The following is a 26579-nucleotide window of genomic DNA, read 5'->3' as shown; positions in this document are numbered from 1 at the left end:
GTTCGGTTATGTCAGTTAACAATTCCAGTAAAAATTATTCAAACACAACAGGTGCATTCTCAACAACACTGACCAAAAAAAAGAAAAGAGCATTAAATGGAGCTATTTCACTATAAATGTTACATAGAAATAACAAAAAATAGGCATAAGTGGAGGAAGCCTGACATTGTGTTCAGTCTGGTGGCCCAGTTCTAAAATTGGTCAAAGGTTCCTTTCATTTGCTGACAGAGCATGCTGGTTCAGACACAGAAACGCTGCTTTGACTCATCTGCAACTAAAATGGCCAGTCATGCTGTGGCAGCAATAACCAACAATATGAAAGGATGCTGTCCATTATAACCACACATACAAACATAACACACTGGAGCGCATCAAGCTTCAGCAGTTTTTAAGACTGGGCTGGGTGAGGAGCATCCCCCTAAAAGAAGGGGATGAAAGAAAAAAGAAAGATTTCCATCACAAGCTGGTTTACTTCCACTTTTATATGGCAGTGGGGATCTATTGTTTATTTCTGTTGTTGAAGTTTTACTGGAGATCAATGCTGCGACTGCACAAGAAGAATTTTTCAACATGCTTTAGTCTGAAAACCAATAATTCAAAGCTGTTCTTTCAGTTTTCCTTATGATTTATTGTGGAAGGGATGGCAACTGAAGCAGCACTTGAAATACACGGGGAATTTTCAAGTATGATGAATGTTGCAGCAGGAAGAGGGTGGAGACTGCGTATGGACTCTGTCCACTGTGAATATGAACAGATAAGTCTAAGGCCAAATGAAAAGAAGCTTGTTGGAAACTCAGTTGAGTCTCCGGATAGAGAAGCTTTCATAATTTTTTGTTTGTGGCTTCTTAAAGAAGCTAGAAAACAGGGGTAAAATGCTCGAAAGACCTGAGTAAAAAAACAAAAAACAAAACTGGAAGTGAGATCAATCTGCAAACCATTCTGAAGCCTGGAAATAATATACAACTGTAAAAGCAGGTCAGGGTACAATCATCGGTCAGATTTTTGCACTGACTGAGCCAGGTGGAATAACAAATTCTGTCAATAAATCAGAAACACTGATTCATCATGATACAAATGAAATAAATCTGTAAAAATATAACAGGCATAATTTTAAGATATGATTTAAAGTTAAGATATTATTTGTGGATCAGGTGACAGAGTTGGTTGCCCCACCATTATCAAAGGAATCAGTGGGTTCTCATTCCTAGCATTCGTTTCAATGCGATGCACCTCCCTGTCTATTCCTGGGAAGCTTTTCTCATTACACATATCCTGATTGGCTGGTGACTGCAAAGTGCACCCTGCATAGAGCTCTACTGCACAGTCATTATTCAAACACCTCTTCTTGTTTCGATATGTTTTATAGGGTAGCCAGCTTATCCATCCATAGGCAGGTGTGTTTAGCCAACTTCTCCATCACCAGGCACTAACTGCCTTTTTGCTTCACCTCACCCTGAGCATGAGTCTTCACCGTAGGCTGGGAAATCCCACCATTTAGCTATGCAGTAAGGTAGTTTCTTTGTACAGTTTAGTATGCCAGCTAACACATGCTGTCCTCTTTGTCAGTACTGTACTTTGGTTTGTTCTGTTGTTGGTCTGTCTGACAGAGTGGCCACAGACCATTTGTACCATATGCTCTGCACTTTGCCTCTCATCAGAGGGAGGCCACTTTTGCCTCCCTCTGATGAGATCTCTGTAGGCAGATGGGCCATCCTTTGACAGCCAGCAGACTGCAAATATGCTAACCCTGCTGGACAATAAATTCCGCTTTACCTGCCCACAGCCAGCATGCCAACAGATGATGGAGTTCCATCTGGGCCGACTATACCTTGGCCCAATGTAGTAACAGAAACCACCAGATCAATTTTAAAAATTAAGAAATTGTCCCAGGCCACCAGCATGGCAAAAAACAATGTTTCCTCCACGCCGCTGCTTACAAAGCAGAGCTATTTGAGAACGTGGCCCAAATATGAGGTAGGAGACTAATGTGACTATGGACATTTGCTTCAGCATGCAACAGTCTCAAGTCCTGTAATGTGCTCTTGTATAATACTACTGTTGTTCCCAGAGCTATGGTCAAAGGTCCAGTAGCCCTATTCAGGAAGCATGCTGCAGCTGAGGTGTAAAACAACCTACACATGTGATGTATTTCTTACATCCTTTTATCCGTCTTGTGTTTCATTTGCTTCTCTGGGCTTAATAGTTTTATAACATATTGCTCTCGTTTCCCTGTGATTGCTGAAAATATCCTCATTTGTTTTAACATTTTGTGATATTGCTAGTGAAATAGATGAGGTTAAACATACTGTGGAGTGAACAGTTAGTCTGAGAAAGAACAGTCACTATGAATGGCAGTGCGATAAGACAACACTGGACCTTTAATGACAAACACAGTGACTGAAATGGAGAGAGACACAAGGAATGCTGGGAGATGTAATTGACTGGCTTGGAGAAGCATGCAGCTCACGCGATAAAAGGGCAGAACCCACCTTCTCCGCTCCCCGGGCCGGCCTCTGTAATTATCTCCATTAGAGAATTTAGCCCAAATACTGCACACAAAACCCAGAATTAGTGCCGCGAAAAGGTGGACAGAGAGAGGGACACCGGCCCAGACACAACCAGTCTGAACATCAACCCATAATACAACACACATGCACACTCAACATGGCGTCAAACAATAGAAAAAAAATATTGAAGAAAAAAAAAAAAGGGTAGACAGAAAAGAGAAATACACAGTATGTACTGATGATGGTGTTGACCCTGAAAATGTTGGATAAAATGAACAATGCCAGCAAGATGTTCAACATTTACAACCCAAGTAAGAGCAGAGTATAGCTCATACTTTGTTGTGCACACATCAGTAGCCTGAACCACATGAATAATGCTGAACAGTTCAACATAGACAGTGTAAATCTAGTGCAATGGACTGAGTCCCTTCTTTTTGAACATGTGCATGAAGGAATTTATCACTAAGTGATTATCTTGTTTCAAGAATTAAAAACAAACCAAAATAGAAAGCAGTAAAATACTCAAATCTAAAATCATATTTGTTAAATAGTTCATTAAATCAAAAAGAAAACGCCACCAAACAAGCAAACAACACAATAGGTTAAGAGACAAGCGGCCAGTGGGAGATAAACAGATCATTCAAAGACTTAAATGTTACTCCATTATATATAAGGACTTGACATTTTTCCTCTAGCGGTAATGATGAGCAGATGCCACACCAATAACAGATTATAGTCAAAAATCTTTTGACTGTAAATGTGTGCGTCACAGTGCATCAAGAAGACTCCCAACAGGCACACAAAGAGGGATGGCAAAGAAACAAAGGGGAAGGTAGGGGTTTAGATCTGTGGTGTTATAGGTGTGTCTTAGTCTAAGAAAAAGAGGTATAAAGATAAGCAGAGGTCACTTCAAGGTTAAAGAAATGCCTATTCAAGAGGTTACAAACTATCACACCAGACATAACATACCCGGGCTTTCAGGGGAATCTGGACAAAGACAAAACACATCAAAATCAAAGGAACAGAACATTTTCTATGGCAGCTATTCCACATGGTGTGGAGCTATTGAGTTAGTTTATCATGCTTTACCTGTTTTTTTTTTTTTTTTTTTATATGTATATATATATATTGTTTTGTTTTTCTCTCAGCTAAAGTGAAAATCCAGCATAAACAGAATTCATTATAGAATTTGCTCATCTCTGCAAAAACAACCTGCACAAGACCATGAAAATAATGTGAACTCTGTTTCTGAGTGGATTTTCTGACTCGAGAGAAATTAATTTATTTCATATATCCTCAATATTCTCCTTTAAATAGTGCCATATATGTTTGCCAATCCAAAAGGAGGAAAGTCAGGCTACAAAAAAAAGCAATTCTACAAACCTGCTTGCTCCACTTCCTCCTCAATATCAAAATTAAAATATTCTTTTTACCCCAAAACGAATTAGAAAAAGAAAAAGGCAGAGAAGGAAAGTAAATTAATCAGTCAATAATATTAAAAAAAAAAAAAAAAAAAAAAAACTTAAATTGAATTAGAATAGCATGTAATTTAAAGCATCCAAAATTGTATAATTGAGTAAATGAAGCCAGTGATGAACAAAAAATGTATCAAAATCATTATTTTTCCCACGATTCCTATTTTTATGTTTTTTCATATCCCCACAAAATATATTAGAATTTTTTTTTTAATCACCGCTGAAACCACGCTGAACAGATAAGTATACTGAACAACTGGAAGTGTTCACATTAGCCACCTACCTTTTAGACTGGGAAACGGTGTTGATTTCTCCCTTGCTGCCTTATTAGGAAGGGCAAGATTGGACAAGCTGAAACTTGTGCCGTGGTTCTTGTAGAGATTGCCTGTAAAAGGAGTGATGAGAAAAATCAAATACTGCTTTGTGTTTGAATTCCTCCTCCAACATGTTTATATCTGTGTTTATGCAGACCCATATCATATGCATATACAGTACACGCATTAAATATACTGTCTTTGGCTGTGAAATGCTATGGAGGCTTAAAAACAAGATGAAATGATGATGTAATAGCGAAGGCTGTGACATACCCTACCTTCTTCAAAATGTTGGTATACCTTTTTATGACATATATAAATGCCATATCTCAATATCAATACTATAGCGACACCATATGTTTACATTCCCTACTGAGCACAACAACAACACAAGCAGTGTGTTGGTTGTGATGGATAAGCGGTTTTATTTTTAGGTCCAGGGAAAATGGTGCAAACACTACTTTTGTGCTTACATTTGACTTCTGCTGTATATAATGCTGTCACTATTATTGCACTATAATGCTGCTGCTAATAGAAGTTTTTTTTCCCCTATATTGACATAAACATCAAAAATGTCCTTGAAATGTAATGATTTAATTTTGAGACTATATTGCAAAAGCTCTGTTTAACATCGCTGACTCTTATCATTAAGTTTGGTAAAACATGTTTACTCTCAAAACAAGCCTTTGGTAAAACGAGGAAACTTGAACTTAAAAAGTAAAACCAAAAACAAATATGTAAATAAAGTATGTCACATAATAACAGATTTCATATAGAAACAAATCTCCTAATGTAACTCATCTCATCAACCTTATCTGGTCTTTCTGGCACTGCTGGCAACATGTTCTTCATCTTAGCATACAGTTGCTTTTTCTCCATATTCAGATCAATCACATTATATTGCCTCAGGTTAGCCGACAATACAATAATATTTAAATGTTCTTACTGGCGAAGGACATGAGTCCTCCAAATCCATCGTTGCTGTTGTTGGAAATGGTGGAGTTTGGTGAACTGTTACGTGAGTCTCCCTCCCCATCGGACTCTCCTGGGAGCCTCAGGCTACTGGGGCGTAAAGGACGCTGTGCCCTACGGAAATAAAATGGTGAAAAGACATTACAGTGCATCGTTGACACGGGAAAATATGCATACACCACTGGTAACCCTCCAGCATTCACACTGTATAACATAACACCACCAAAGATTCAAGACCATGAATGAAGAGAGTATTCTGACATGCTAGGTTTGGAAAGAGATCATTGCATGGTCAGAGAGCCCATTTGAATGAAGATAATGCATTCATTCAAGCGATGAACAAGCTTAACACACTTGTTGCCATTGAGGTTCTGGTTGAATCGAGGGGTGTATGATTCCACTTGCTCTTCTGCATCAGGGTCATCCTCTGAGGGGAAGCCATACTGAGGCTCAAAGTATGGGTTGTCATACTCTTGCTTTTTGTTGGCTTGCTCCACCAGACCAGCATCAGCTGCAGGTCTGAGGAACGGCTGATTGGCCAATCCCGGCACAGGGTTCTGTAAAGCAGCGCTTGCTGATGCCTCAATTTCAGGTACTTCCCCTTGCTCCTAAAAAACACATGAAAACACATATGAAGGGAATTCTGTAAATGTTCCTCAATGTGCACAACTATCATGCTGAAAAAGATGCACACTCAACAGATAAAGACGGTTTGTACACACTTATATAAACAAAAGGAGATTTAGTTCATCCAAAAATAAAGAAAAGAAGGTTAAAGAGGACCAGTTTACACAAGTCTATTTAATCTTGAAATGAATTAGAAAGATCACATACATGGTTGACCCCCTGGATGATTGTGCTGGGGCTTGAGCTTGCAGTTGTGCTAGAGCTTGAGCGAAGAGGCTGTCCATCAGAAGGCTCAGCAGGTCCGTCCCCACTGGGTGGGCCTTCAGGGCCATGCCCTTCCCTGAAGTCATGGTAGTCTTGAAACTCAACCTCACTAGCATCTCCCAGTGCTGCATGGGTAGGCGGGTCCAAGCCTGAGACAATAAAGTTAAATATTACAACAGAGGAAATGCTATGAATGTGGTCAAAGTGGATCATTGGGCAAGATAACCACATACTTGGTGTGTCTCCCTGGATGTCACCTTGAATCATCTCACTCACTAGGTCTCCAAGTGAGGAATAGGATGAGCTGGAGTCGTCGTAAGCCTCACTGTCACTGCCGCTGCAACAAATTGAATTTATCACAACCGACAGCAATCAAAGTGAAAATATGCTAGTATATGGCAGAATTAAACAAAAACCCAGATAGTAGACTGAACTGGATTAAACAGAAAGACCTTGGTTTAATCCTACCTGTCTGTGGGGTCAGACTCATTGCCTTCATCCTCCAGCGGGCCAGCCATAGCCTCAACCAGTTGGGAGCTTCCATCATATACTCTGTAGACCACTGGCTGCAGCTGATGTGCATACCACTTGGGCTTGTCTCCAATTAAGGAGGGGTCAAACACATCTAAAGAGAGATATTCAACCGAGTTCAACACAAATTCTGTAATGCATACTCACATAAAAGACAACCTATTATGATCTTTAATGAGTCTTACTGTTATGGATTCTCTGAAAGGCAAGGTTTGTGGGATTGAGAGCCCACTCTCCATAGAACTCTACGGCCTGGGTGTGAGAAAGCTTGTCTGCAAAGGTAGAGCGTCTTGGCCGAGATGCAAGAAAAGACGTCGACTGAAAAGCAACCACTGGCCGCGGGAAGAGGCGCAAAGTGCGAGTGTGCATCTGGAACCCCTGAAGAACATTTGGAGAGTTGAAAAACCGTACCATGGCCACCCTGCAAGACAAAGAAGTTTTAATTAAATTTTTTATTTCATTTTATTTATTAAGATCAGTGTGACTTCCGTGTTAACGGAAGCTCAGACAGATGCTGATAAACCCTGACAGTTCAATGCTTGCCTGGTAGCTACATCCACAGAATCGACATCATTGCCATAAATTAGAGGGTTGAATTCGGTGGATGACGGCGAAGCTTTATCTCGTCCAGGTGGGAGCAGGGGCATCTCCTGACCTTCCTGAAACTTCTCCAGGTTGAGAATTGGTTGGGTGTTCAAACTCATGCTGGTCAAAGCCTAGAACAGGTACCGGTGACATTAATTACAAACACAGAAGTGGCTCTGAATACAAAAACACTGCATTGTGATAGACCACACCCACATTTGGCATCAACATTTAGTTGGAATATAAATTTCTTTACTTAAATTGGACAGACTGGCAGACAGAATTGAAACAAAAGGGGATTTGATTGGAGAGCCAATGGCTCTTATAGGTAGCAATTCTGCTGCTTAGCACTGTGCTAATATAGAGTCCCACGCCATTACATTACTTAAAGCAGCTAAAGGATGAGGTTTCCATATGTTGATGCCTGCAGTGGGTGTGTCACTTTGGAGTAGGAGGAGCAGAGGAGGGAGTAAGTTTGCTTTGAGGGGACTGCTGCAGACTCAAGAGTCAATGTTTAGCTTAGCATAATGGAACATTTAGTTGCTGCGTCAGGATGAATGTTAACTTTGTCAAAGTGATCAGCTTCATCATACAGGATCGTGTTTTCGTTACGAGAATACTCACTGATGCCAAGATTAGATGCACGCACATTCAGTCATGCTCAAGCCAGAGCTAAGCAGTGTATCAAAACACTGGTTTGCAACATTCTGTGACGCTGTTATGCATTTTTGGTCTTGAAAATAGGAAACAAGTAGAAGTGACAAGCAAAATAATGTGAGACAGAGAAGATATCCGTGCAGGGGGCATGACACATTCCACAGGAGGAGAAATAAGTAACCTTATTCTCAGAGGAGAAGATCTGCTTTTGGGTGATCACGGTCAACCTAACCAGACACTAGGAAGGGGATAAGAGAGATGCGAGGAGAATCACATGAAGGCCTGGGATGACAACTTTGTGACTGACACTGGAACAGCACATGACGGAAGGGTCACCACTGTAGCCCTTTCCCTTTTCTTTTCTTTGTCTCCTTTCAACAGCAGTTCCCTATTTATTAGATTTTTTTTGCTGACAGGAAATAAAAATATTTGTAATTTAAACAGATCTAAAATCACGAGGGAAAAGGTTCCTCTTGATTTTTTTTGTGCAACATCAGACAGGCTTTGCTCTTTTATCATTTCCATTTTCAATTCTACTTTTTACTGAAGAAAGGAGATAAGAAAATATTAATTTGTGCCCGTTTTGAAAAAGTGATGAACAGCCTGGAGAGTAAGACTGAGTGACAGTGACATGTGAGAGTCAGAGAAAGATGAAAAATGGAAATGCTTTTATGTTTGATGTGAAAGACAAACAGAAAAACAAAAACAGAGGAAAAACAATAACATGACCAAATAATAGAGTTCACCTACAAAATCCAGCCACTACAAGATACATGAAGGACATCCATGGTGACCAGCTGGGACAAACCAGTGGTTACAATGGAGTGGTAATGACACACAGAAAACTGCAGATCTTTTCACAAATAAATAAAATACTTGCACGATAAAGCACCTGTAGCAAAATGTAAGCAGTATATAAACTTCTAGTCCTTAAGAAAAGTCAGGTAAGTTGTAATAATACAACCAGCCTTGCAAAAGTACACAAAAAATTATTGGCTGTTATAACCAGTTTATCTCAGTAATTCAACGGTCAAGTGCAAGTATTTTCAGAGACTGTAGCATCAGTAGCACTCTGCTATGGCATCAAAGTCTTCAGATAATCACTCCAACCATATTCAGTGACATTTTCTCCACTGCTCATATTAACACTGTGAACTTGTTTCCAGATATACAACAGCTATACTGAGCCTTGCGCACTCCTACAAGTACACACAAGCAGCAGCTCGGTCACACGCCTGCACACAGGGAAAGGGATGCTAACCACACACAGCTAACAGACTGGCTCTGATTCAAGGTAGAATGAACTAAATGAGTGTGCAAAGACTTTAACTGGATCTTTGAAAAAGATGTGGTCTGTGTTTGCTTCATGAATGCAAGGGTGACACAACAGTTCTGATGAACACCATCATATTTAAAATGAAATATAAACATCAGATTACAGACTGCAGATTGCTTACAGACTCTCAAATTTATTAATTTAAATTAAAAAAGGTTATTTTTGCACAAATATTATTATTATTATCATTATTATGATTAGTTTTGGTTTCATTTTCAATGACTTTAATGATTATGATATGATATTGCCTACAAAACAACTTCATTATTCCATTAAATGGGATTATGGGATTTATTGCTGTTCATACCTCATATTAAACATACGATTACAAAGTGAATAATAGGGAGTCAGTATCTTTTGTAAATAAATATCTTTTGGAATATTAATAGTGTAGCTGTTCAACTAGGAGAGATAAAAAGTAAAGTCAAAATGTAATAACATAAATTAGAAAATAAGGATGGATGGTATTCTAAATATCAGCAGCTAATGCCATCTAAGAATTAGCCATAGCAAACATTTCCTGGCTAATGAGCACACTAAGTAAACACATATTGGTAGCTTAAATATTTTCAATTATTTTAAATAAATAAATTTAATTACATTAAAGATGTAAGCGGATTTTGTGACATGTGCTGTACTTCCATGAATCAGAACCAGATTCTGATGTTAGATAATCAGGTTAGAGGCCAAGTTAGTTGCTACCAGTAATACTAAGTATTTATGTTGGGTAGCAGCGACCTAGCATCTGATTTTACCTCCAAAAGCTAGAGCATGCACAGAAAACAGAGGGAAAAAGAAAAATTTGTTTATGTTAGTGCACTACAAAACCAGTTTCAAATGCCCCCACACTCATCTACAGTACATACAACTTTGATGAAGAAGGAAGCCCCTACTCTTCACATTGCTGAAAGACAAGTTTTACATTCAATGGGATTAACTAGCAATCATGGGATTAAACTTTAAAGGTCCAGAGAAGTACCCGGGTTCCAGAAATTTCTCTGTGAAATGCTCATGTGTATGCTAGGAGTCTCACTGTATTTGGGGCAAATATATGGCTGCCACAGTTGAGCAGAATCAGACAAATTTATAGTCATAACAATTTAAGAGGAATCAAAACAAATCGCATACATTACCTGTTTTAGATGTTTCTTAAGCTCGCCTGCTTCAGGCTCTGGAAGAGGTGGTAGAAGCTCTGCATTGGTAGGTGCTATAACCTGAAGGCAAACATAGCAGTCTTAATTTTTGCAATGTATTTGAGCTTTTTAAAAACAAATTTTTTTTAATTTTTTTTTTAAAGTCAATAAACATTAGGTAAACGAACCACAATATAATAAAATAGAAAATCCAAGATGAGAAGGAGCTCTAGTTATACAGACCTTGCTGCTGTCAAGGTCAACAAGCCAAATATCGTCTGGCATTTTGAAGTCGGATTTGTAGAGGAAGAAGCTGGCTGGTACACCTATAATGTAGGGAGTAGGAGCAAGAAGGAGCTGCCAAAGGAAGAAAAATGTTCATTTAGGCAAAACTGTTATTAAATGAAAAGACACCTTCTTTTTTTTTTTTTTTTAATGTACACATATACAGAGAAATGACTTATTTAACATGTATCTGTTACAAACACTAAGTTTCACCTGTTCAGCAGAGGCCATACATGTTGGCAGTAAGGGAATGACTGGGAACATGTACTCCAGTGGGTAAATCATGGCCACAAAGGCCATGACGCTCATAGACAAAGCATTATAATCTCGGGACTGAAGAATGACCTGGGGAAAAAAAACAAAAACACACAACATGCAGAAGATTAATAAAGTGAGCGTTACAATGTAACAAATTTTGTATTAGTTGGTTCTCACCACCCTGATACGTTTCCACCACTTGACGTTTTTTGATGTATGATTTAACTCTGATTTTGAAGCCATGTTCCATTTTTTGTTCATAATTTAAAGCCATAAAAACTCATTTTCGTTATACACATATGGATATTTAACAGCAATAAAATCTCAGCAAGAGCAGCAAGAAATCTCTGAGTGGCAGAATACATATCAAAATAGAATACCTTAAGAACCCCATATCTGCTAGACACAAAGTGACAGAAAAGTAGAGAAAAAAGTCCAACATAATGGTCTTTATGACTCAATCTGAGTCATAGGTTTGATTTGGTTGCAAATGAGCCCATGTATCAGTGTAAACGTATGCACAGAGTAACACTACATCAAAATCAATTAAACAAAGAATCCTATTACATCTACACTAATGACTCTAGTGTTAAAAATACAAGATGACAGAGTCTTTCCTCTCTATCATAAACTATTAACACTCTTCTTTTTACCCACTGTGCTCTGTCCACACGGCTTCAGTGAGCTAACAACAGAAAATGTGGACATTTCAGGACATTTCTAACAAGGTCTTTGGGAAAGAAAAAACAAAAAAGACAAAACTCGTAGACATGCAGCTGCACTCCAGAGGAAACCACTGAACAATCAGACTAAATATAGCCTTGCTTGTACCTTTCACTTCTAAAATCGGCATGATCTTTAATAAAATCCCAAGGGTAATTTGACCGCAGCTTAAAAAAAAAAAAAGAAAGAAAGAAAAAAAAAAAATCCACATCCTTCTTCTTGCCCTTTAGTATATACGCACAAAACACAAAAGAATATAAAGAGACTGGCCCAAGAGGAAGGACACCTGTGCCTGTCCTTACTTTGTGCTCTAGCAGGACACAGCTGAGGACCTGAAGACAGGCATCCACACCCAACAGCTCTAAGGGCAGGTGCAGCGGGAAATCGACCATGGAGAAGCGAGAGCTGTCAGGTAGGGCAAAGGTGAGTGGCCTTTTGAGCTCATGCGGCAGCACTTCCACATCCACACGTCTCTGACCCGCCACTGGCACTGGTGAACGCAGCAACCGGTACACCCAGGATTCGATCTCCCGCAGGTCGGCCAGCAGCTGGCTGCCTTTCTCTTCCACCGACAACGCACCGGTAAACACACGCCACATGGTGTCCCTGGGAAGGACATTAATGTACATTTAAAGATTTTTAGATTTTTCAATGAAGTGCGCGTTGTGACACAACATTCAAGAAAAAGACTGAGACAAACATTAAAATGCATGAACTGATGGTATTTCACTTTTCAGGGGAGGAAAAACAATCTGTTTGGGCAGTAAGGAAAAATAATAATGTAGCTTTGTTCAAAACGACATATTACGTGACAGTGTGTATACTTACTGAAAAGCTTAACAAATTTCTGTGACAAGCAGAGAACGCTAATACATATATTGATACATGTCCAGGGAAATTTTAAAGTTAAAAACAGAGTTGATGAAATCATCAGTTCATTTTATTACTGCAGACAGCCACAAAGAAACCTGAACAAATAACCAGTGAAATCCCTAATGTGATGAGCAAATGAGACAAATGCACAAGAGGCTCTTAAGTAGTTGGCGCTATAGTAATGTGAAAACCCACTACTCTACGCACGCAGTGCTACTACCCTTTCTAAAGTGCATACTTATATGTGTGTGTGTGTGTGTGTGTGTGTGTGTGGCAAAGTGCTCCTGCGCAGTGTACCAGGGGCACGAAGAAAAGTTGTCATACCATAGGCACGAGGAGTGTGTGTGTGTGTGTGTGTGGCAAAGAGTGAGGGAGGTAAATCATTAGCCGTTTGGATCTCTCCCACCAACTGCAGCTGTTACCCACAGGCAGGCAGAGACCTCAATATGTCAGAGCCGCCATAGCAGAAAATGCTCGCAGTCATTATGTGATGACTCTACTTCTTTGTCACTGCAACACCACATTTCAACCAACCATGTCAGGGGGAAAAGAGAGATTCTCAGGTCTGTTCAGCCTTCGGCTTTTTGAGCTTGTCAGAGAAACCATAGTTCTATATTACTGATAAGTGGAGGCAGAGCGGCAGTTTATCAAAGAAAAAAATGCCAAGGTATGAGCTTAACTGAGTGCTAGACGTTCCAACAGTGCCTTTTAAAGAAGACGGGAAAAGCTGCGCTAGTTTAACAGCTATAAATAACAATCATTCGATGAATAAGCTCTTGTGAAGTGACAGCCTAATTAGCACTTTGTCATTCAAAATTTGCAATCTACTAAGTCACCCATGGCAACAGAAAAACCCAAAGAGCACCGAAAAATACTGCCACATCACGCCACCGCATCAAATACAGGGTACAGCTGTGAGTACTCTGCAGCTTAAATTAAAAATGAATTAATTAGCCTTCAAGCTTAATTAAGAAAATCGAAACATGATCAGCAATTTGTGTTAAGTCTAATAGGCAGAACAGAACGATAAATCCCCTTTTATCATATTATTGGATACATTGGGGGTATCCAATTGAGAGCTTTTTTTCTTTTCCACTCTCTGGGTTATATTTTCACCTTGGCATGGATGATTGTGGCCAAAATGATTCCCATAATTATTTTGATCATTATTGAGATGACAATTATTCATTGATTTCGGTGACAAACATCTTTTAATTGCAGTCACTTAAACATAACACTCCTTCCACATCTATGTGCAACATTCATGCTATTCTACTAAAGTCTGCATCAAAATGAAACTGGTCCTCCATATCTGCCTAAATTCAGCGCCTCTGAAGAAAAATCAACAAATAAAAATAAAAAACCTGTACCAAAACTTAACACAAATTAAATGAACAAAGTACTGTTTTCCCTTTTACTCTGTGCTGTATTATTAATAATTAAAATATCTTGTGAGCTGTGAGATCCCTCTATATTCCCCTGATATCACTACTTTGGAAGAATAATTTTGTTTCCACTATGTTCACCCTTCTCCTGGAGTTTTTGTTACTCACTTGTGTTTTTTTGGCCACATGGAATGTGATTGCTGAGTTGGTCATGGACAGTTCATGTTAACAACCACTGCATTGTTTTTCTTGGCGTCCATTCATTAATTATACTGCATTTAGAGGTGTGTTTTCAGGCAGCTGAATAAGTTAGTTGTTTCTTTGCTATCTAGACTAGAACCCGACTAGAACAGGATTTAGGACAGAACAGATACCAATAACAATATTTGGTGTAAAATTCCAATACATGAGTCAATACCTCTTATCCTTCAGGCACAGGAAATGAACAGATTTCCCTAGCATTTCTTATGTATAGAGTCCTTACTAACGTAACTTGATAACGCAGGAAAAAAAACATAAGCTACATTTTGAAATTTTCATTTATTGGCTTAACAATGGCCAATAATACTGGCCGGCCAATATACTGATCAAGGTTTAGTGCAGACCCAACTATACAGCACTCTTTGCATATGTATTTTTGGTTGACATGTATTTCCAAACAGCAGCTGATGATCTGCCTAAAGGGAAAAAGGTCTTCACCTTCTTGTTCTTGATTTTCATTGCATATCTGTCTTAATATGCAGTGTTACTTGTCCTGACTAGTCCAGGAAACTTCAAGCTACACAGTGTAGGGAACAGCTGTGGTTGGCACATGCAGCCAGGGGGTCAAGAGCTGATTAAGGGGTCACTTCATTTGCTTTCACTTGGTGTTTAATATTGCCTGATTATGTTCATTTAACTGTGGGAAGCAAAAGACCATGAAGTCTGTACAGCCCTATTTTCACCTTTTATACAACAGATAGACTTTGTGAAATATTTGCTGCTCGGAAAACTTTTTTGTACAGTTTATTATAGTAATTTACCAAAATGGGCAGTGTCATATTATTTGTTCAGTGTAGTGCACTCAAACTCTATTGTTTACCATCCTCTCAGCATTGTCTGCAGGACATGAGGAAGAGTGCATGTCACACTTGAGCAGATGGTGGTGAAGTGTGGAGTGGTGTCCTAACAATAAATTGCTTAGTAGTTTGTGAAAACAGTGACCCTTCATTTTCCCAAAAACCCACTATCTGTCAAGCTTGGGTGTACACACAAAATGATTCACTAGAATTATGTAATAATTGTTATTCTTCCTGAAATAATATTTAATGTAAAACAAACCACTCAAAACAAAGTTGATTTAAATGCACTGTGGATATTTTGCTTGGCATTATTTGTCATTGAGGTGGAGCTTGAAAGCATAAAGCATACTGTGAGAACAAGACACACACTACAGATGGCCTGCAAAACTGCGCGGCACCACAGACAAAGGCTCCTGTATTAATTGTGAAACACAAACATACAGCTAACAGGTGGACAACGGAAGAAGCAGACGGGAGTAGAAACAAAGGAGTGGGCACTGCAGAAAACATCAGCAGGAACACTGACAAAACAAGTTTTCTCCAACCTTTCTAGCCTTTAGAATTGAATGTGAAATAATAAGCTGTGTGAATGGTTATTAATGTTAAAGTATGTTACAGTCAACAAAACAAAACTTTGAAGGGAATAAACAATGTACTGATTAATATGGATGCTAAAAGCGATTAAAATGAATCCACTCTGGTCTCTGCTTATGAGATCTTGTCATCTAACTTGGTATTTGCCCCTAAGGCTGGCACAACGAGAATGGTCATACAAAAATAAGTGTTTAGTGGGTGTTTAATGTTTTCATGTGCTTAGCAATTACACAGCAATCATCAAGTGGATTCTGGTGTTTCTATACTACACAACTTATTTTGACAGGATGGGTTCTTGGCAAGGACCACCTTCAAAATAATCTGTGTGTTATTTATTTGGCTAACAAAGCTTTTAAAGAAAGATTAAGACTATAAAACCTGTTTGTGAGTGAAGAAGCAGGCAACTTGTATTCGCATTAGTGCATGAAATCTGAAACCTCACCTCTGGGTGGCACGAGGAAGCCCCGCCCGTTGTGTTAGCCTTTGACTGCAGCAGTCCACTAACCTCTTGAGAATATATAGGCATTCCCTAAAGGTGGAGAAGAAGGGGTAATGGCTGAGTATGCACAGAGAGGTCAGTGTGCTGTTGCGGTTCCTGGCTGCCACCTTAGCAGCACTCCGTTTGTGCTGTGGGGACTTGCCGGCATTTTGCTCAGCACCTTGCTGTCCACCCTCTTCTCCAGAAGCAGGCGGAGGTACTGACTCTGCATTCTTGGGTGGAGAAACCACACGTTGTGGAACTCCACCCCCACCACTATCAGACCCTTCGCTTGTGGTCTCTGTTGCCTGTTCTGCTGTCTCAGCATGACTGCTCTTCTCTCCTCGAGTACGATGATGTCCTCGCTGAAAGGAACGGTAGAAGTTGACACAGATTCCGTAGCGAGTAATTCCTGAGTCCTTGTCAGTCAGGGTGAAAACAAAAGAGGAGTCATCGCGAAGGCTGACCCTGCGCTGGCGTATACTCAGGCAGCCCTCCGGTTGGCAGAAGAAAACCACGTCTGGTGGGAGTGGAAAGTCTTGGTGGTCCTCTAGTGGGTAGCGTCGGAGAAGCTGAGGGGTCTGGGCCACACTGTCACTAGTAGGTTGCCTGGAGGTTAAATGGCAAACATTTGTCAGCAGTGCCCAGAATTACTGCTTAATGTGTTCTTTGAGCACATTACAACTAATTCCTGATGCAACTGCAACTGAGTTCCCATCACATGTTAAGTGGGGAGCCTAAAATCCATTACATGAAACATCAAAATATTAAATCAAGACATTAGTGTATTTATGTGTCAAATGTGAGCGACAGCAAATATGAGAAAAGAATGTAAAAGACATCGACTTCTGTGCTCTCACCGTCACCTGCTTTCTGTTCAGACCCTTTTTCTTTTCTTTTTTTTTTTTTTTTTTTTTTTAAACGACAGCCAATTTGAATAAAGCTGGCTTAAGGGGAAGAGGGAAATATGCTAAAACAGCTTGTTTCAGACAGTGGAGGAACTGAGGGGCTGCACCAACGCCCACTACAAGATACATTAAGATTATTTTTAAATTGTGAAATAACCAAAGCTAATCTAGCAAAGTATCTGAGGTGTAACAGGTTCCCTTTAATATGAAAGACATAAAAGGAAAGACAAATTTCATAAAGGAAGAAACGGAAACCACAGAGTTCAAACAAAAACATTGAACAAAGCCTCGATAGTATTTCTGTGGTTACAGAAGCAAATGTGTAACCAATTTAGCATTTCAAACTGAAGTGTTTGAACTGTTTGGAAATCTGTGCAGAAGAAGTATGAGGCAACAACCATTCCATCCAATAACAACTCTGAAATTGTTGTTAAACACTTAAATCACCAACCGCTCAAATAAACAGACACAGTGATTGAGAGTCCCCCCTGATTTCACTGTATTATGTCAAAACTTTTTTTTTTTTTGGCTCAGTCACTATGCTTGAAACAATATACTACTTTTCTTAATTTTTCATAAGGGTTGAGCTGTTGTATAAACACCAAAGCAAAAACATAAGCTGTGAAATCATCAGATTTCAAGGTTGCAGTTTTCCAAAAACCTTCAAACACTGCAAGGGTGCATTCAAAAGTGCTGATAATTTTCAACAGAGTAAAAATAGAAGATGATATAAAAACCAAGAGGTCTACTTTGTATGTCTATTATATGTCAAGACACTAAAGAAAAAAGTATCAAGGTTAAAGGGTAGTGGGTGCCATGTCTGCCTAAGGGCTTACCTTGCTCCAACCACTACCAAGTAGTCGAGAAGGCGGGGGCACATTTTCTTTTTCTCCATGTTGGACTGACCATGTCCTGTATGTCACAGCATCCAGGATATACGTCGCCTCTTGAGTTAAGGGTACCTTTCCATCACAAGTGAGAAAGCTCAGGAGTATACTTGAAATGCAGCTCCTTTACTATCATTATGATGATTCCAAAAAAAAAAAAAAAAAAAACATAAAAGAAGAAGAAGACTGGGTCCAATCTGTAACACACAAAGAAGAAGAAAATATATATTATTGTATGTTTTTATGACCACAATATAATAAGCTTGTGTCTGCACAATGAAAGCACCTGGTGCACACACTGGATATCACCAGACAGCAGCATAATTTTTCAGAGTTACAAAATGGGGTCAGATTGGGTTTTATGATGTATAGTTGTGACTTTTCAGTAAATGTCAAAGACTATAATAAAGTATAAATCCACTCAGCTCTGCAGCATTCTCCACTTTTCCTCTATGTACAATATATATACACTACCTTTGTCCACAACACCAACTCTTCACAAGGCTTTTAACCCCACACAACAGCAGAAGTTTCACGTGGAGGTGGTTTTAAGATGGAATAAAGCACTTGGAGCCTTTTCAGTTAAAGACCAGACAAAGAACTGTATTGTTCTGTCCTTGTGGTATTCGAACAAATAACAAATTACCAAGACAAGGAAATGCTTTCTGATATTACCAAATTTCACAAGACATCATACTACTATATGAGATAAACAAAGAAACAAAATGCAAAAAAGGTGTGTGGATATGTGTTTATAGGGTATATGTTGGACATTAAGACGACATAGGAAGAAGAACCACAAAAACCTATAAACTGAATTGTTGGAGATTAAAACTTATAATTTTGGGTTAAATTTACATAGACATAACTAAAGAATCACTCTAAACATATTACAAAATATTACTTGCTGCACTTTAGAGTTGACAATAATGTGTTGCCTGGTTGTTTTTGTTGGAGGGTAAGGAGAGGTAAGTAAGCAGCTTAGGGGCCTTGGTGGAATGAGCACACTTCACAGCTTGGACTTTGTCCAGCAAACTAAACCAGCACCTCTACAGATGGCTATTAAACACCAGGAAGCCACTTGTAGCTCCAGTCTAGTTCCCTTATCGTGACAACAGACAACTTAACATTCATATTAAGGCAACATACAGCGCATGACTACAGTTTAGCGGGCATTCCCTGACACAATAACAACACCATCTCAAAATATTAGTTGAGTTGCTTTTGTAAGAATAAATTTAATATGAGCAGCTTTACAAACAGGTGCACAAGCTCTGGATCTCCTCTTGTAAAGTAATGACAAAGCACTGGCCACTATATACAAAAAAAAACAAGTCAGGGCCAGGATTATGTTAAGCTCAACTCTTAAGACTTTTCTGAAAAACAATTTAACATCCCCACAGCCATGGCATTTCATGCTAATTTCAGCAATAATTTATGCAGCTATATGATCTGCTTTTTAGAGGAACTCACTCGTGTTCTCTGTGTATTTATTTCTTTGTCTCACAAATCCTCCTACATTAGGATCAGGAGTTCAGCAACCACCCTTGGCACACAACTACATCTCAGGCCCCTGACAGCTCTTATCAATAGTTATTATGATGATGTCATCACATCGCCTTGCAATCACCTAGCGACAAGCTCAGATAACCTTTTTTAAAATGCCTTGCAAAAGCACTGAATCATTTTTGTTTCACAACAGTAACATCTAATTTATATTCACAAAACTTCACTTATGCATCATACAGTATAACGCCATCATGTTGCCTTGCAACCACCAAGCAATGAACACATATTTCAAGTCAAGTCAAGTCAAGTCAACTTTATTTGTCAATTCTGCCACATGTACAGGCATTTATCTAACTTGTTATAACCATCATTTTACTATCATTTGAATTTTACAACCAACACCACAAACTGGTCAAACTATACTGTAGCATGGGCATGTACTAGTTAAACAAATAACAGCACTGCCAAACATGTTAGTAGTTATGACACAATCAGGACAACCCTCATGGGAAGCACTTGCAGGTGTAACCAATGAACTGGAAGCCCACAAGAAAGAAAAGAACAGCAGTGAGATCCCCTTAAAACCACAAGACACAAATTGACAATTTCAGTGCCATGCTCAACTTTTCGACTTGTAACTTTTCAGTGTGAATATAATCAGAGCAAAACCAACATGCTGACATTCAATTCAAAGACTATAATATGGCTGCAGTAAAACTACAGTCTGAAGTATCTCTCTTTCCTCCCAAAACCATCAAACATTACAAAATTACTGCTCTGCTTTTTGTTTTTCTGGAATAAGCAGCAAAATCAGAAACTTAAAACACCTCAGAGGAAAACACCATAACTGCTAATGTTCACATCAGCTAATTGCAAAAAACAAAACCACAGTAACGTGATCTACTTGAGTTATCATGCGATGCCAAACAGCGTTTACTCTAAAACTAACAAATACTACAGGAGGCCATGCTACTGAAACCCCACCCTGAAACACAAACACTCAGGACCCAGAGCAGTTTCTCACTGTCACTTAAAGGCTGTTATCCAACAACTGCTAAGCTGAAGGAGCTTTAATTTAGTCAGTGGTTCATACTGCATCATTGATGCATTCCCACTGAAAAGCTAGGACCAGGATTCTTTTCTAAAAGCTTAAGATAATCTTACAATGACCACACCTCTATCAGTGCAATTACTGCAAAAAAGATTCAAACTTCACATTCAAAAAAAGACCTGATTCATAAGGACTGAAGGATGAATTACTGAAGTCTAACAAGCAGCAAAACTTGTGCACATCTATGAAAATATGCCAATTTCACTGCAGTTCTAGGAGTTGCTTTTGAATTAAACAACATGACCGCATCTACTCCATCACACAGACATATGAGAAGCAGTATATCCTATGTCTGACAGAACCCGTGCTGCTTTGTTCTTTTCCCATGTCGTTTGGACTAGTTACATGTTATAGACTCAGTAGCTTTAACTATAGAAAACACTTCTGACCTCATTTGACTCTTTCTTCAAACAGGAAGCCCGCCGTCCCCCTAAAGACTCATTTACACTTCCAGTTCTGTTTTCATGCTCAACACAACATTAGAAAGAGCTGTCAGAAACTACATCTATTACACTAGGAAAAAAGGTTTCGCTCTATGAACATTAAAACTGCAGCGACCCTCAGTGAAGTGACACCACACAGAATGCTTAAAATGAATCTGCGCCAAATATAAATAAATGCTGATATGAATATCGTGTTTCGATATGTGCGCTTGTGTGGTAGAAACAGAACAGACACACAACGATAACAGGGCAGACAAATGGACTGCATGTAAATCATGAGTGGGACACGATAGTCACACATTCTGACAAAGGTGGTCATTAACCCCCTCAGCCACAGAACTCCCAGTGCGTGACACAGCTGTGTCCAGTAGACATTATTACAGAAGGCTTCAGACGCATTATAGGTGTAATTATGTCTAATAGCTCCACTTCTGAGCAGAGAAGCTGCTCACAGAGGGACATGAACCATTAGAATTAAAGTATTCTTGATGCATGCTAAAATGTTCTAATGTTTTTATTTTTATATTTTTATTTTACGTCAATTTGAAATTGAGTCAATGTTTAACACATTTCACTGAAACTGCAGTATTAAAACACTGATTCTTAAGCTACCACAGATACATAATACCTTCTTGTGGTTTTGGGAAGCTTGACAGTGTTTAATGTGAACTTTCACCACACTGTTAAGTCCAAGAGCATCTGATGTGAGGAGCCACACAAAGATGCAGTTCAAACAGGCTTGCCAAGTGGGATGAAACATGTCTTAGGAAGTCAGCTTAATGTTCACACTCATCACACTTGGTAAAGTTATTCAAATACCCTAAAAGCCTGGCAGCTTTTTACTGACTTTTGCACAATGATGTACAAGAAGGAAAAGTAAACTGTCACTTAACATTAATGGGTAAATGAGCTCTGAAACGGCAGTTTAAAATAAAAAAAATAATCTTTTCAGCTCAAGCTTTAAAAGATAAATAAAATACATGGAACAACTTCTACAAGGTTAGATAGCGGCAACAGCATAAACCTTGTCACAGCAAAGAAAAACTACAAAATGGACAATTTAACAGGCCTATAGAGAATACAATGTAACAATTATCTCATGAAACCATCAGGAAAATGAACCTATACACAGGTCTGGCAGCCTGAAATCTTCCTGGTACCAAGCCAAAATGGCTGTTTTATGAAGCAGTAGCGCTGCAGGCAGACTCATCCAGCACAGAGATACTGGCTCACAACATTATTTTTAGATAAGGATGGCAGGACTGTGCCACTTCGCTGATTGTCTTTAATTACCGAGTGTGGTACTGATCCCCTTTTCCTATCTCTAAAAACCGGGAATAAAGAATTGTCACAACATTACAACAATCTTCAAAGGCTAGATAATGATGTACATTAACACAACAGATGAATCTCTTCAGAGTGGTCTGCAGGCAAGCAGTCACTTGTTATGTAAGCATGGAGAGGAGACAGATATGATTCATGGGCCTCCAACATGGTTAACATTTACTGCCAGTCACAGTAAACAGCAGTTAGTACAAACAGAGAATGCTACTAAAATCGATCAGGTCAGCAAGGCCACACAAACAAGCCAGGAATAATGTGTAGATTAAGAAAGTATTATTCAATGCGTTATCACTTTTCAATTATCATTTTATTGAACCAATGGTACAGTGTTTAACAACTGGACCAGTATTGATATATTTTGGTCCCCTGCCTCTCATAACCTACAAGGAACGAGTACTTTAAAATGATTTATAGAAGATCGTAATATATGCTTGGTGACTGATGTTTCTACATCTTGAAATTGTGGTCACAAAAATGAAATAACCAACACATTTATGGTGTTCAGTTATCTGTTTGACTGTAGGAAACTAACTATGTGCTAATAATTTGCATTGCAAGGTGTGACGAAGACTGGCTTCATTTGAATCAGGTTCCAGGTACCTTTTTTTTTTTTTTTTTTTTATAAAATGGCAAAGCTGAGTTCAATGTGCATTAAATCAAAAAAAACAAGGACACTCATGCCTTGTTTTGATTTAACAACAAGTTACATACCAATATGTTTGTTTCACAATATCTTATAACCAAAGCTTAATTTCGTTATCACCCAGATAACCCCCCAGCCTAAAAGCTCCAGTGTATAATAAATTATATTTGTCCTCAGAAACCATTTGCGATTGGCCTATTTTTACATTTTTTCCCCAGAGGCTTTGAGATTCAAATCAAATTTTACCCCATCATCAATCAAGAGGATATAGTCAAAGATCTGTAGCTAGTCTGTGTAATCCATTGGGTGAATTACATGTGACTGGGACACACTCCTTTCTCTGATAATGTTCTGGTAAATGGAAAAGACAACCACTTATTGATTAGAGCTAGTGTATGGACATTGATTGCACTGTTTAACTCACACTTTAACACAATTTCACATGCAAATAATCTTGTCATAATTAAGAATGAAGGCTAGCTATTCAGTTATGTTAAAACTTTATTCCTGAAAGTTTATAAATCCACCCAAAACGAATATGTCCAATGCTGACAGGGGACTTCGGGGATCTTTTTGCCGTTCACCTCAGCACCTCAAAGACGGACGGAAGGTGCCTGATTCCCTGAGCCAATCCATACCTGTCACCAGCAAGAAATACTGGCCTGCCTGTGGGACCACAATGTCCTTCATTTGCAATGCCTTTTAGCCCACTGTCATTCGCCCAAACACTGAAATGTTGCCATAACCAGAAACATCACATTAACACACGTTCACTGATTGTATTGCAAAAGCACAAAATAATAATAGTCCTTAAAATTTTGGTTTAATATGATAGCTATTTTAACGGTGAAATCTACATAAAGCCTGGGTTTATTCTCTCATTCACCTAAATGTCGTCATATCAATAAAGACATGCATGACAGCAAATAAAAAAGACCGTTGAACATTATGTCCCAGTCACCCTCAAATCATCTTTATTAAAATATGTTGACGTATATCTTAAATTTCTGTACATATTAACGTACTAAGTATCCACATGAAAAAAAATACTTTCTCTTTCTTCGATGACGAAACCGTGCTAATGTTTTCACACGTTAGTGCCCAACGTTTATGTCGCAAGCTAATGTGAACATTGTGTCAATTTATCCAACTGTTAAGCAATGCTTCAGGCGTGATGACGGACTTCACAATGGCACACTATTTCAACAGAAAACCGTCACGGGTTGCGTTTGCAGAGCACAAATCCCGCATGACTAGCCTGTCTGGGTGTGTAGTCTAAATTTACTGGAACCAGTTGAGATTAGCCATGGTGAGGACGTAAGGCAAGAGGAAGGTAACATTAACAAACAGCACTTAGAAGAAATGTGATAAGGCAATGTCAGCGCCTCCCAGCTCAGATACAACCGTCCTTGGTGCACGGTGGTAGTGCTGTCATTTTTTCATATTATATATATGGATAAATATTTCAAACAGGCTGTCTGGCTTTGATTCGTCCTAAACATTAACGCCAAGGAAGCATCTTCTCACCCCTCCTCTGCTAGCCGTATGCTTTCCTACGTCACGAGTGGATTAGCTAGCAAGCTAGCTAGCGAGCTGCCTAGCTACCACCAGTACGTTAGTCTCATACACAGTACACCTGTCAAACGTAACAAACGCAATGACACTGTTGAGAACACACGACACATATGCGCTGAATGCGTTCACAGAGCACAGGCGTTAATGGGAATAACCTTACCTACGTTAGCCGGTTAGCCGCTAATGCTCGCTGCCAAGCCAGCCAGCTGCCGACGACGGCCTGGATGGTGGGTGCTCTCCTCGGTCACGGCGGAGAGGCAGCGATGTTTGTCAGAATTCAGTCCTTCTTTTATCATTGAAAACATCGAGCGCGGACAACCGCTGAAAAGGTTAGCCACTCCGTTTGAGTGTCCCGGACCATAATAAATTATGCGAAATATGTGTCCGCCTGCCTGCTCAGTGAAACGTGTGGCTCGGTCAGTTACAACCTGCCTTCACAACATCCTCCTCCTCCTCCTCCCCATCATCATCAGCAGCACTAGAAGCCTGCAGGGAGTTCCGCATACTGAGAGGCCGACCTAACGGAAGCGACAAAACAAAACGGACAAAACCCACCTAATGCTCCCAACTGGGGATCGTCACCATTGGTTCACTCTAAAAATCTATTTGTACCATTTTCCTGCGTTTTATCGCGCAGCAGGAACGCCGGGAGCCATTTGGGTCCCCATATTTATTTTTTGATAAGCCTACCACCCTTACATTATTTATAATTAACTAAAGTTAAAATGACCAAAAAGCTAACAAAAAGTGATTAAAAATAATCCAAATAAATTTTAACTGTATGAATTTTAGTAGGCTACTTTGTTTAACGCAATGATAAAGAAATTTAGTTTTTTTTTTAAAGTGAAATATGTGCTACATATCCCCAAAAGTTTCTTCAATCAGCCAACCTGATGACAGAGTACTTCATGCTGACTCTAGAGCAGTAGTGTTGAATAATCTGTCAGTAACCAGGGGCAATTAAAATGTCTCCAGATCATTCAAAAAGTGGAATTTGCATTTCAAAGCTCTCGCTTTGAACACTCAGCATGTGTTGCTGAGAATGAAAATGAAACGGTACATGTTGAACATCTCTATCAAAGATAGCATTAACCAAATTAATGGTTGGGTACATTCAGAGAGAAAAAAGCTATGAGGTCAGTAACATAAAAAGGCTTGAAGATCTGCTGAAGACAAACCAGAACTGCACTGAACGAGTCTCATCCACCTCTCAATCCATTACAATTAGCAGGTTATTCCTTGTAAAACAGCAAATGTGTGGATGAGCTAAGAACCTGAGATATCGGCAGCATTACCACAATATACATATACACAAAAATAGCTATTGCTCTTTGATTACAGTACGCACACTAGAAAATAATAATAAAGTTAATCATATTCTCTCTGTGAACCGAAATGGTATACAACCAAGGGATAAGGTGGTAAATTAATAGTAATGTTACAGAAGCTATTTTTAGGTCCTGCAAGCATCAAACCAAAACCCAAAATACAAAAATTCATATTTTGTTAAAAAGGGACCTAAAGGAAAGTTTTGCATAAGCATTTCACCGGTTTGGTTACACACTCCTGCATCCGTTCTTGTCTTAACCTGCTCCTTATTTTTTTAATAAATAAAACACTATATCAGAGATTGATTATATGGATATCAACAAAATCCAAATCTATAACTAAATTTTAAGGATTGACATAGTACATGGTCAAAAATGCCAGGACACCACCATCTTTTCTGTGCCTACAGAATGAAAAAAAAATAGGCATAGCTAAAGTTTGCTTCCTGATGTTAGCTGCTGTTCCATTCTTCTTCTGGCAGGAACAAACCCTTATGGATGGCTTTTTGTTAGACGTTTCCCCCAAGCAACTATTAAGTAAGAAAATCCTGTCACTAGGTTTTCCACAGCTATTCTAACATCTTAAGAGCACCCCACTGTGATTACTGTAAGGAATGTGGCTGGACAAGCATTTGCATTTATTCAGCCAACCATTAAGTAACGTTTACTGTTTTTTACCATTTTACACATTTTCTTAATGTTAGGCTGTGTGAGACATTTTAAAATCAGTTTTCATCCAGCTTGGTCAAAGATGCATGAACCAGGCTAAAGGA

The 26579-nt window shown here is 39.0% G+C and overlaps 1 protein-coding gene across 14 annotated transcripts in view; it reads right to left on the bottom strand.

Moving 5' to 3' along the window:
* madd (MAP-kinase activating death domain) overlaps nt 1-24996 on the bottom strand; it is a 47155-nt gene extending 22159 nt beyond the window's left edge. For 4 of the 14 annotated variants that reach the window (XM_084947937.1, XM_084947613.1, XM_084948440.1 and 1 more), the window contains exons 1-18: nt 24639-24995; nt 17803-18050; nt 16023-16667; nt 11970-12273; nt 10900-11031; nt 10645-10758; nt 10402-10482; nt 8114-8170; nt 7234-7406; nt 6876-7111; nt 6628-6784; nt 6393-6496; nt 6103-6308; nt 5623-5876; nt 5243-5382; nt 4266-4367; nt 3477-3494; nt 2490-2549 (exon numbers count right to left, since the gene is read on the bottom strand). In XM_084947937.1, coding sequence (XP_084804063.1) covers nt 2490-2549; nt 3477-3494; nt 4266-4367; nt 5243-5382; nt 5623-5876; nt 6103-6308; nt 6393-6496; nt 6628-6784; nt 6876-7111; nt 7234-7406; nt 8114-8170; nt 10402-10482; nt 10645-10758; nt 10900-11031; nt 11970-12273; nt 16023-16667; nt 17803-17861 — 2842 coding nt within the window. In that variant the 5' untranslated portion in view covers nt 17862-18050; nt 24639-24995. Of the gene's footprint in view, nt 1-2489; nt 2550-3476; nt 3495-4265; nt 4368-5242; nt 5383-5622; nt 5877-6102; nt 6309-6392; nt 6497-6627; nt 6785-6875; nt 7112-7233; nt 7407-8113; nt 8171-10401; nt 10483-10644; nt 10759-10899; nt 11032-11969; nt 12274-16022; nt 16668-17802; nt 18051-24638 lie in introns of all 14 variants that reach the window. The other 10 variants (XM_084947603.1, XM_084947767.1, XM_084948608.1 and 7 more) reach the window with 8 other exon arrangements.
* Nucleotides 24997-26579: the final 1583 nt, after the last annotated feature.

This window comes from Perissodus microlepis, chromosome 1 (assembly GCF_051167445.1).
Source record: "Perissodus microlepis isolate ML-2025 ecotype Zambia chromosome 1, ASM5116744v1, whole genome shotgun sequence".
In the NCBI taxonomy this organism is placed as follows: Eukaryota; Metazoa; Chordata; class Actinopteri; order Cichliformes; family Cichlidae; genus Perissodus; species Perissodus microlepis.
This window is presented reverse-complemented; position numbering and strand designations above follow the sequence as displayed.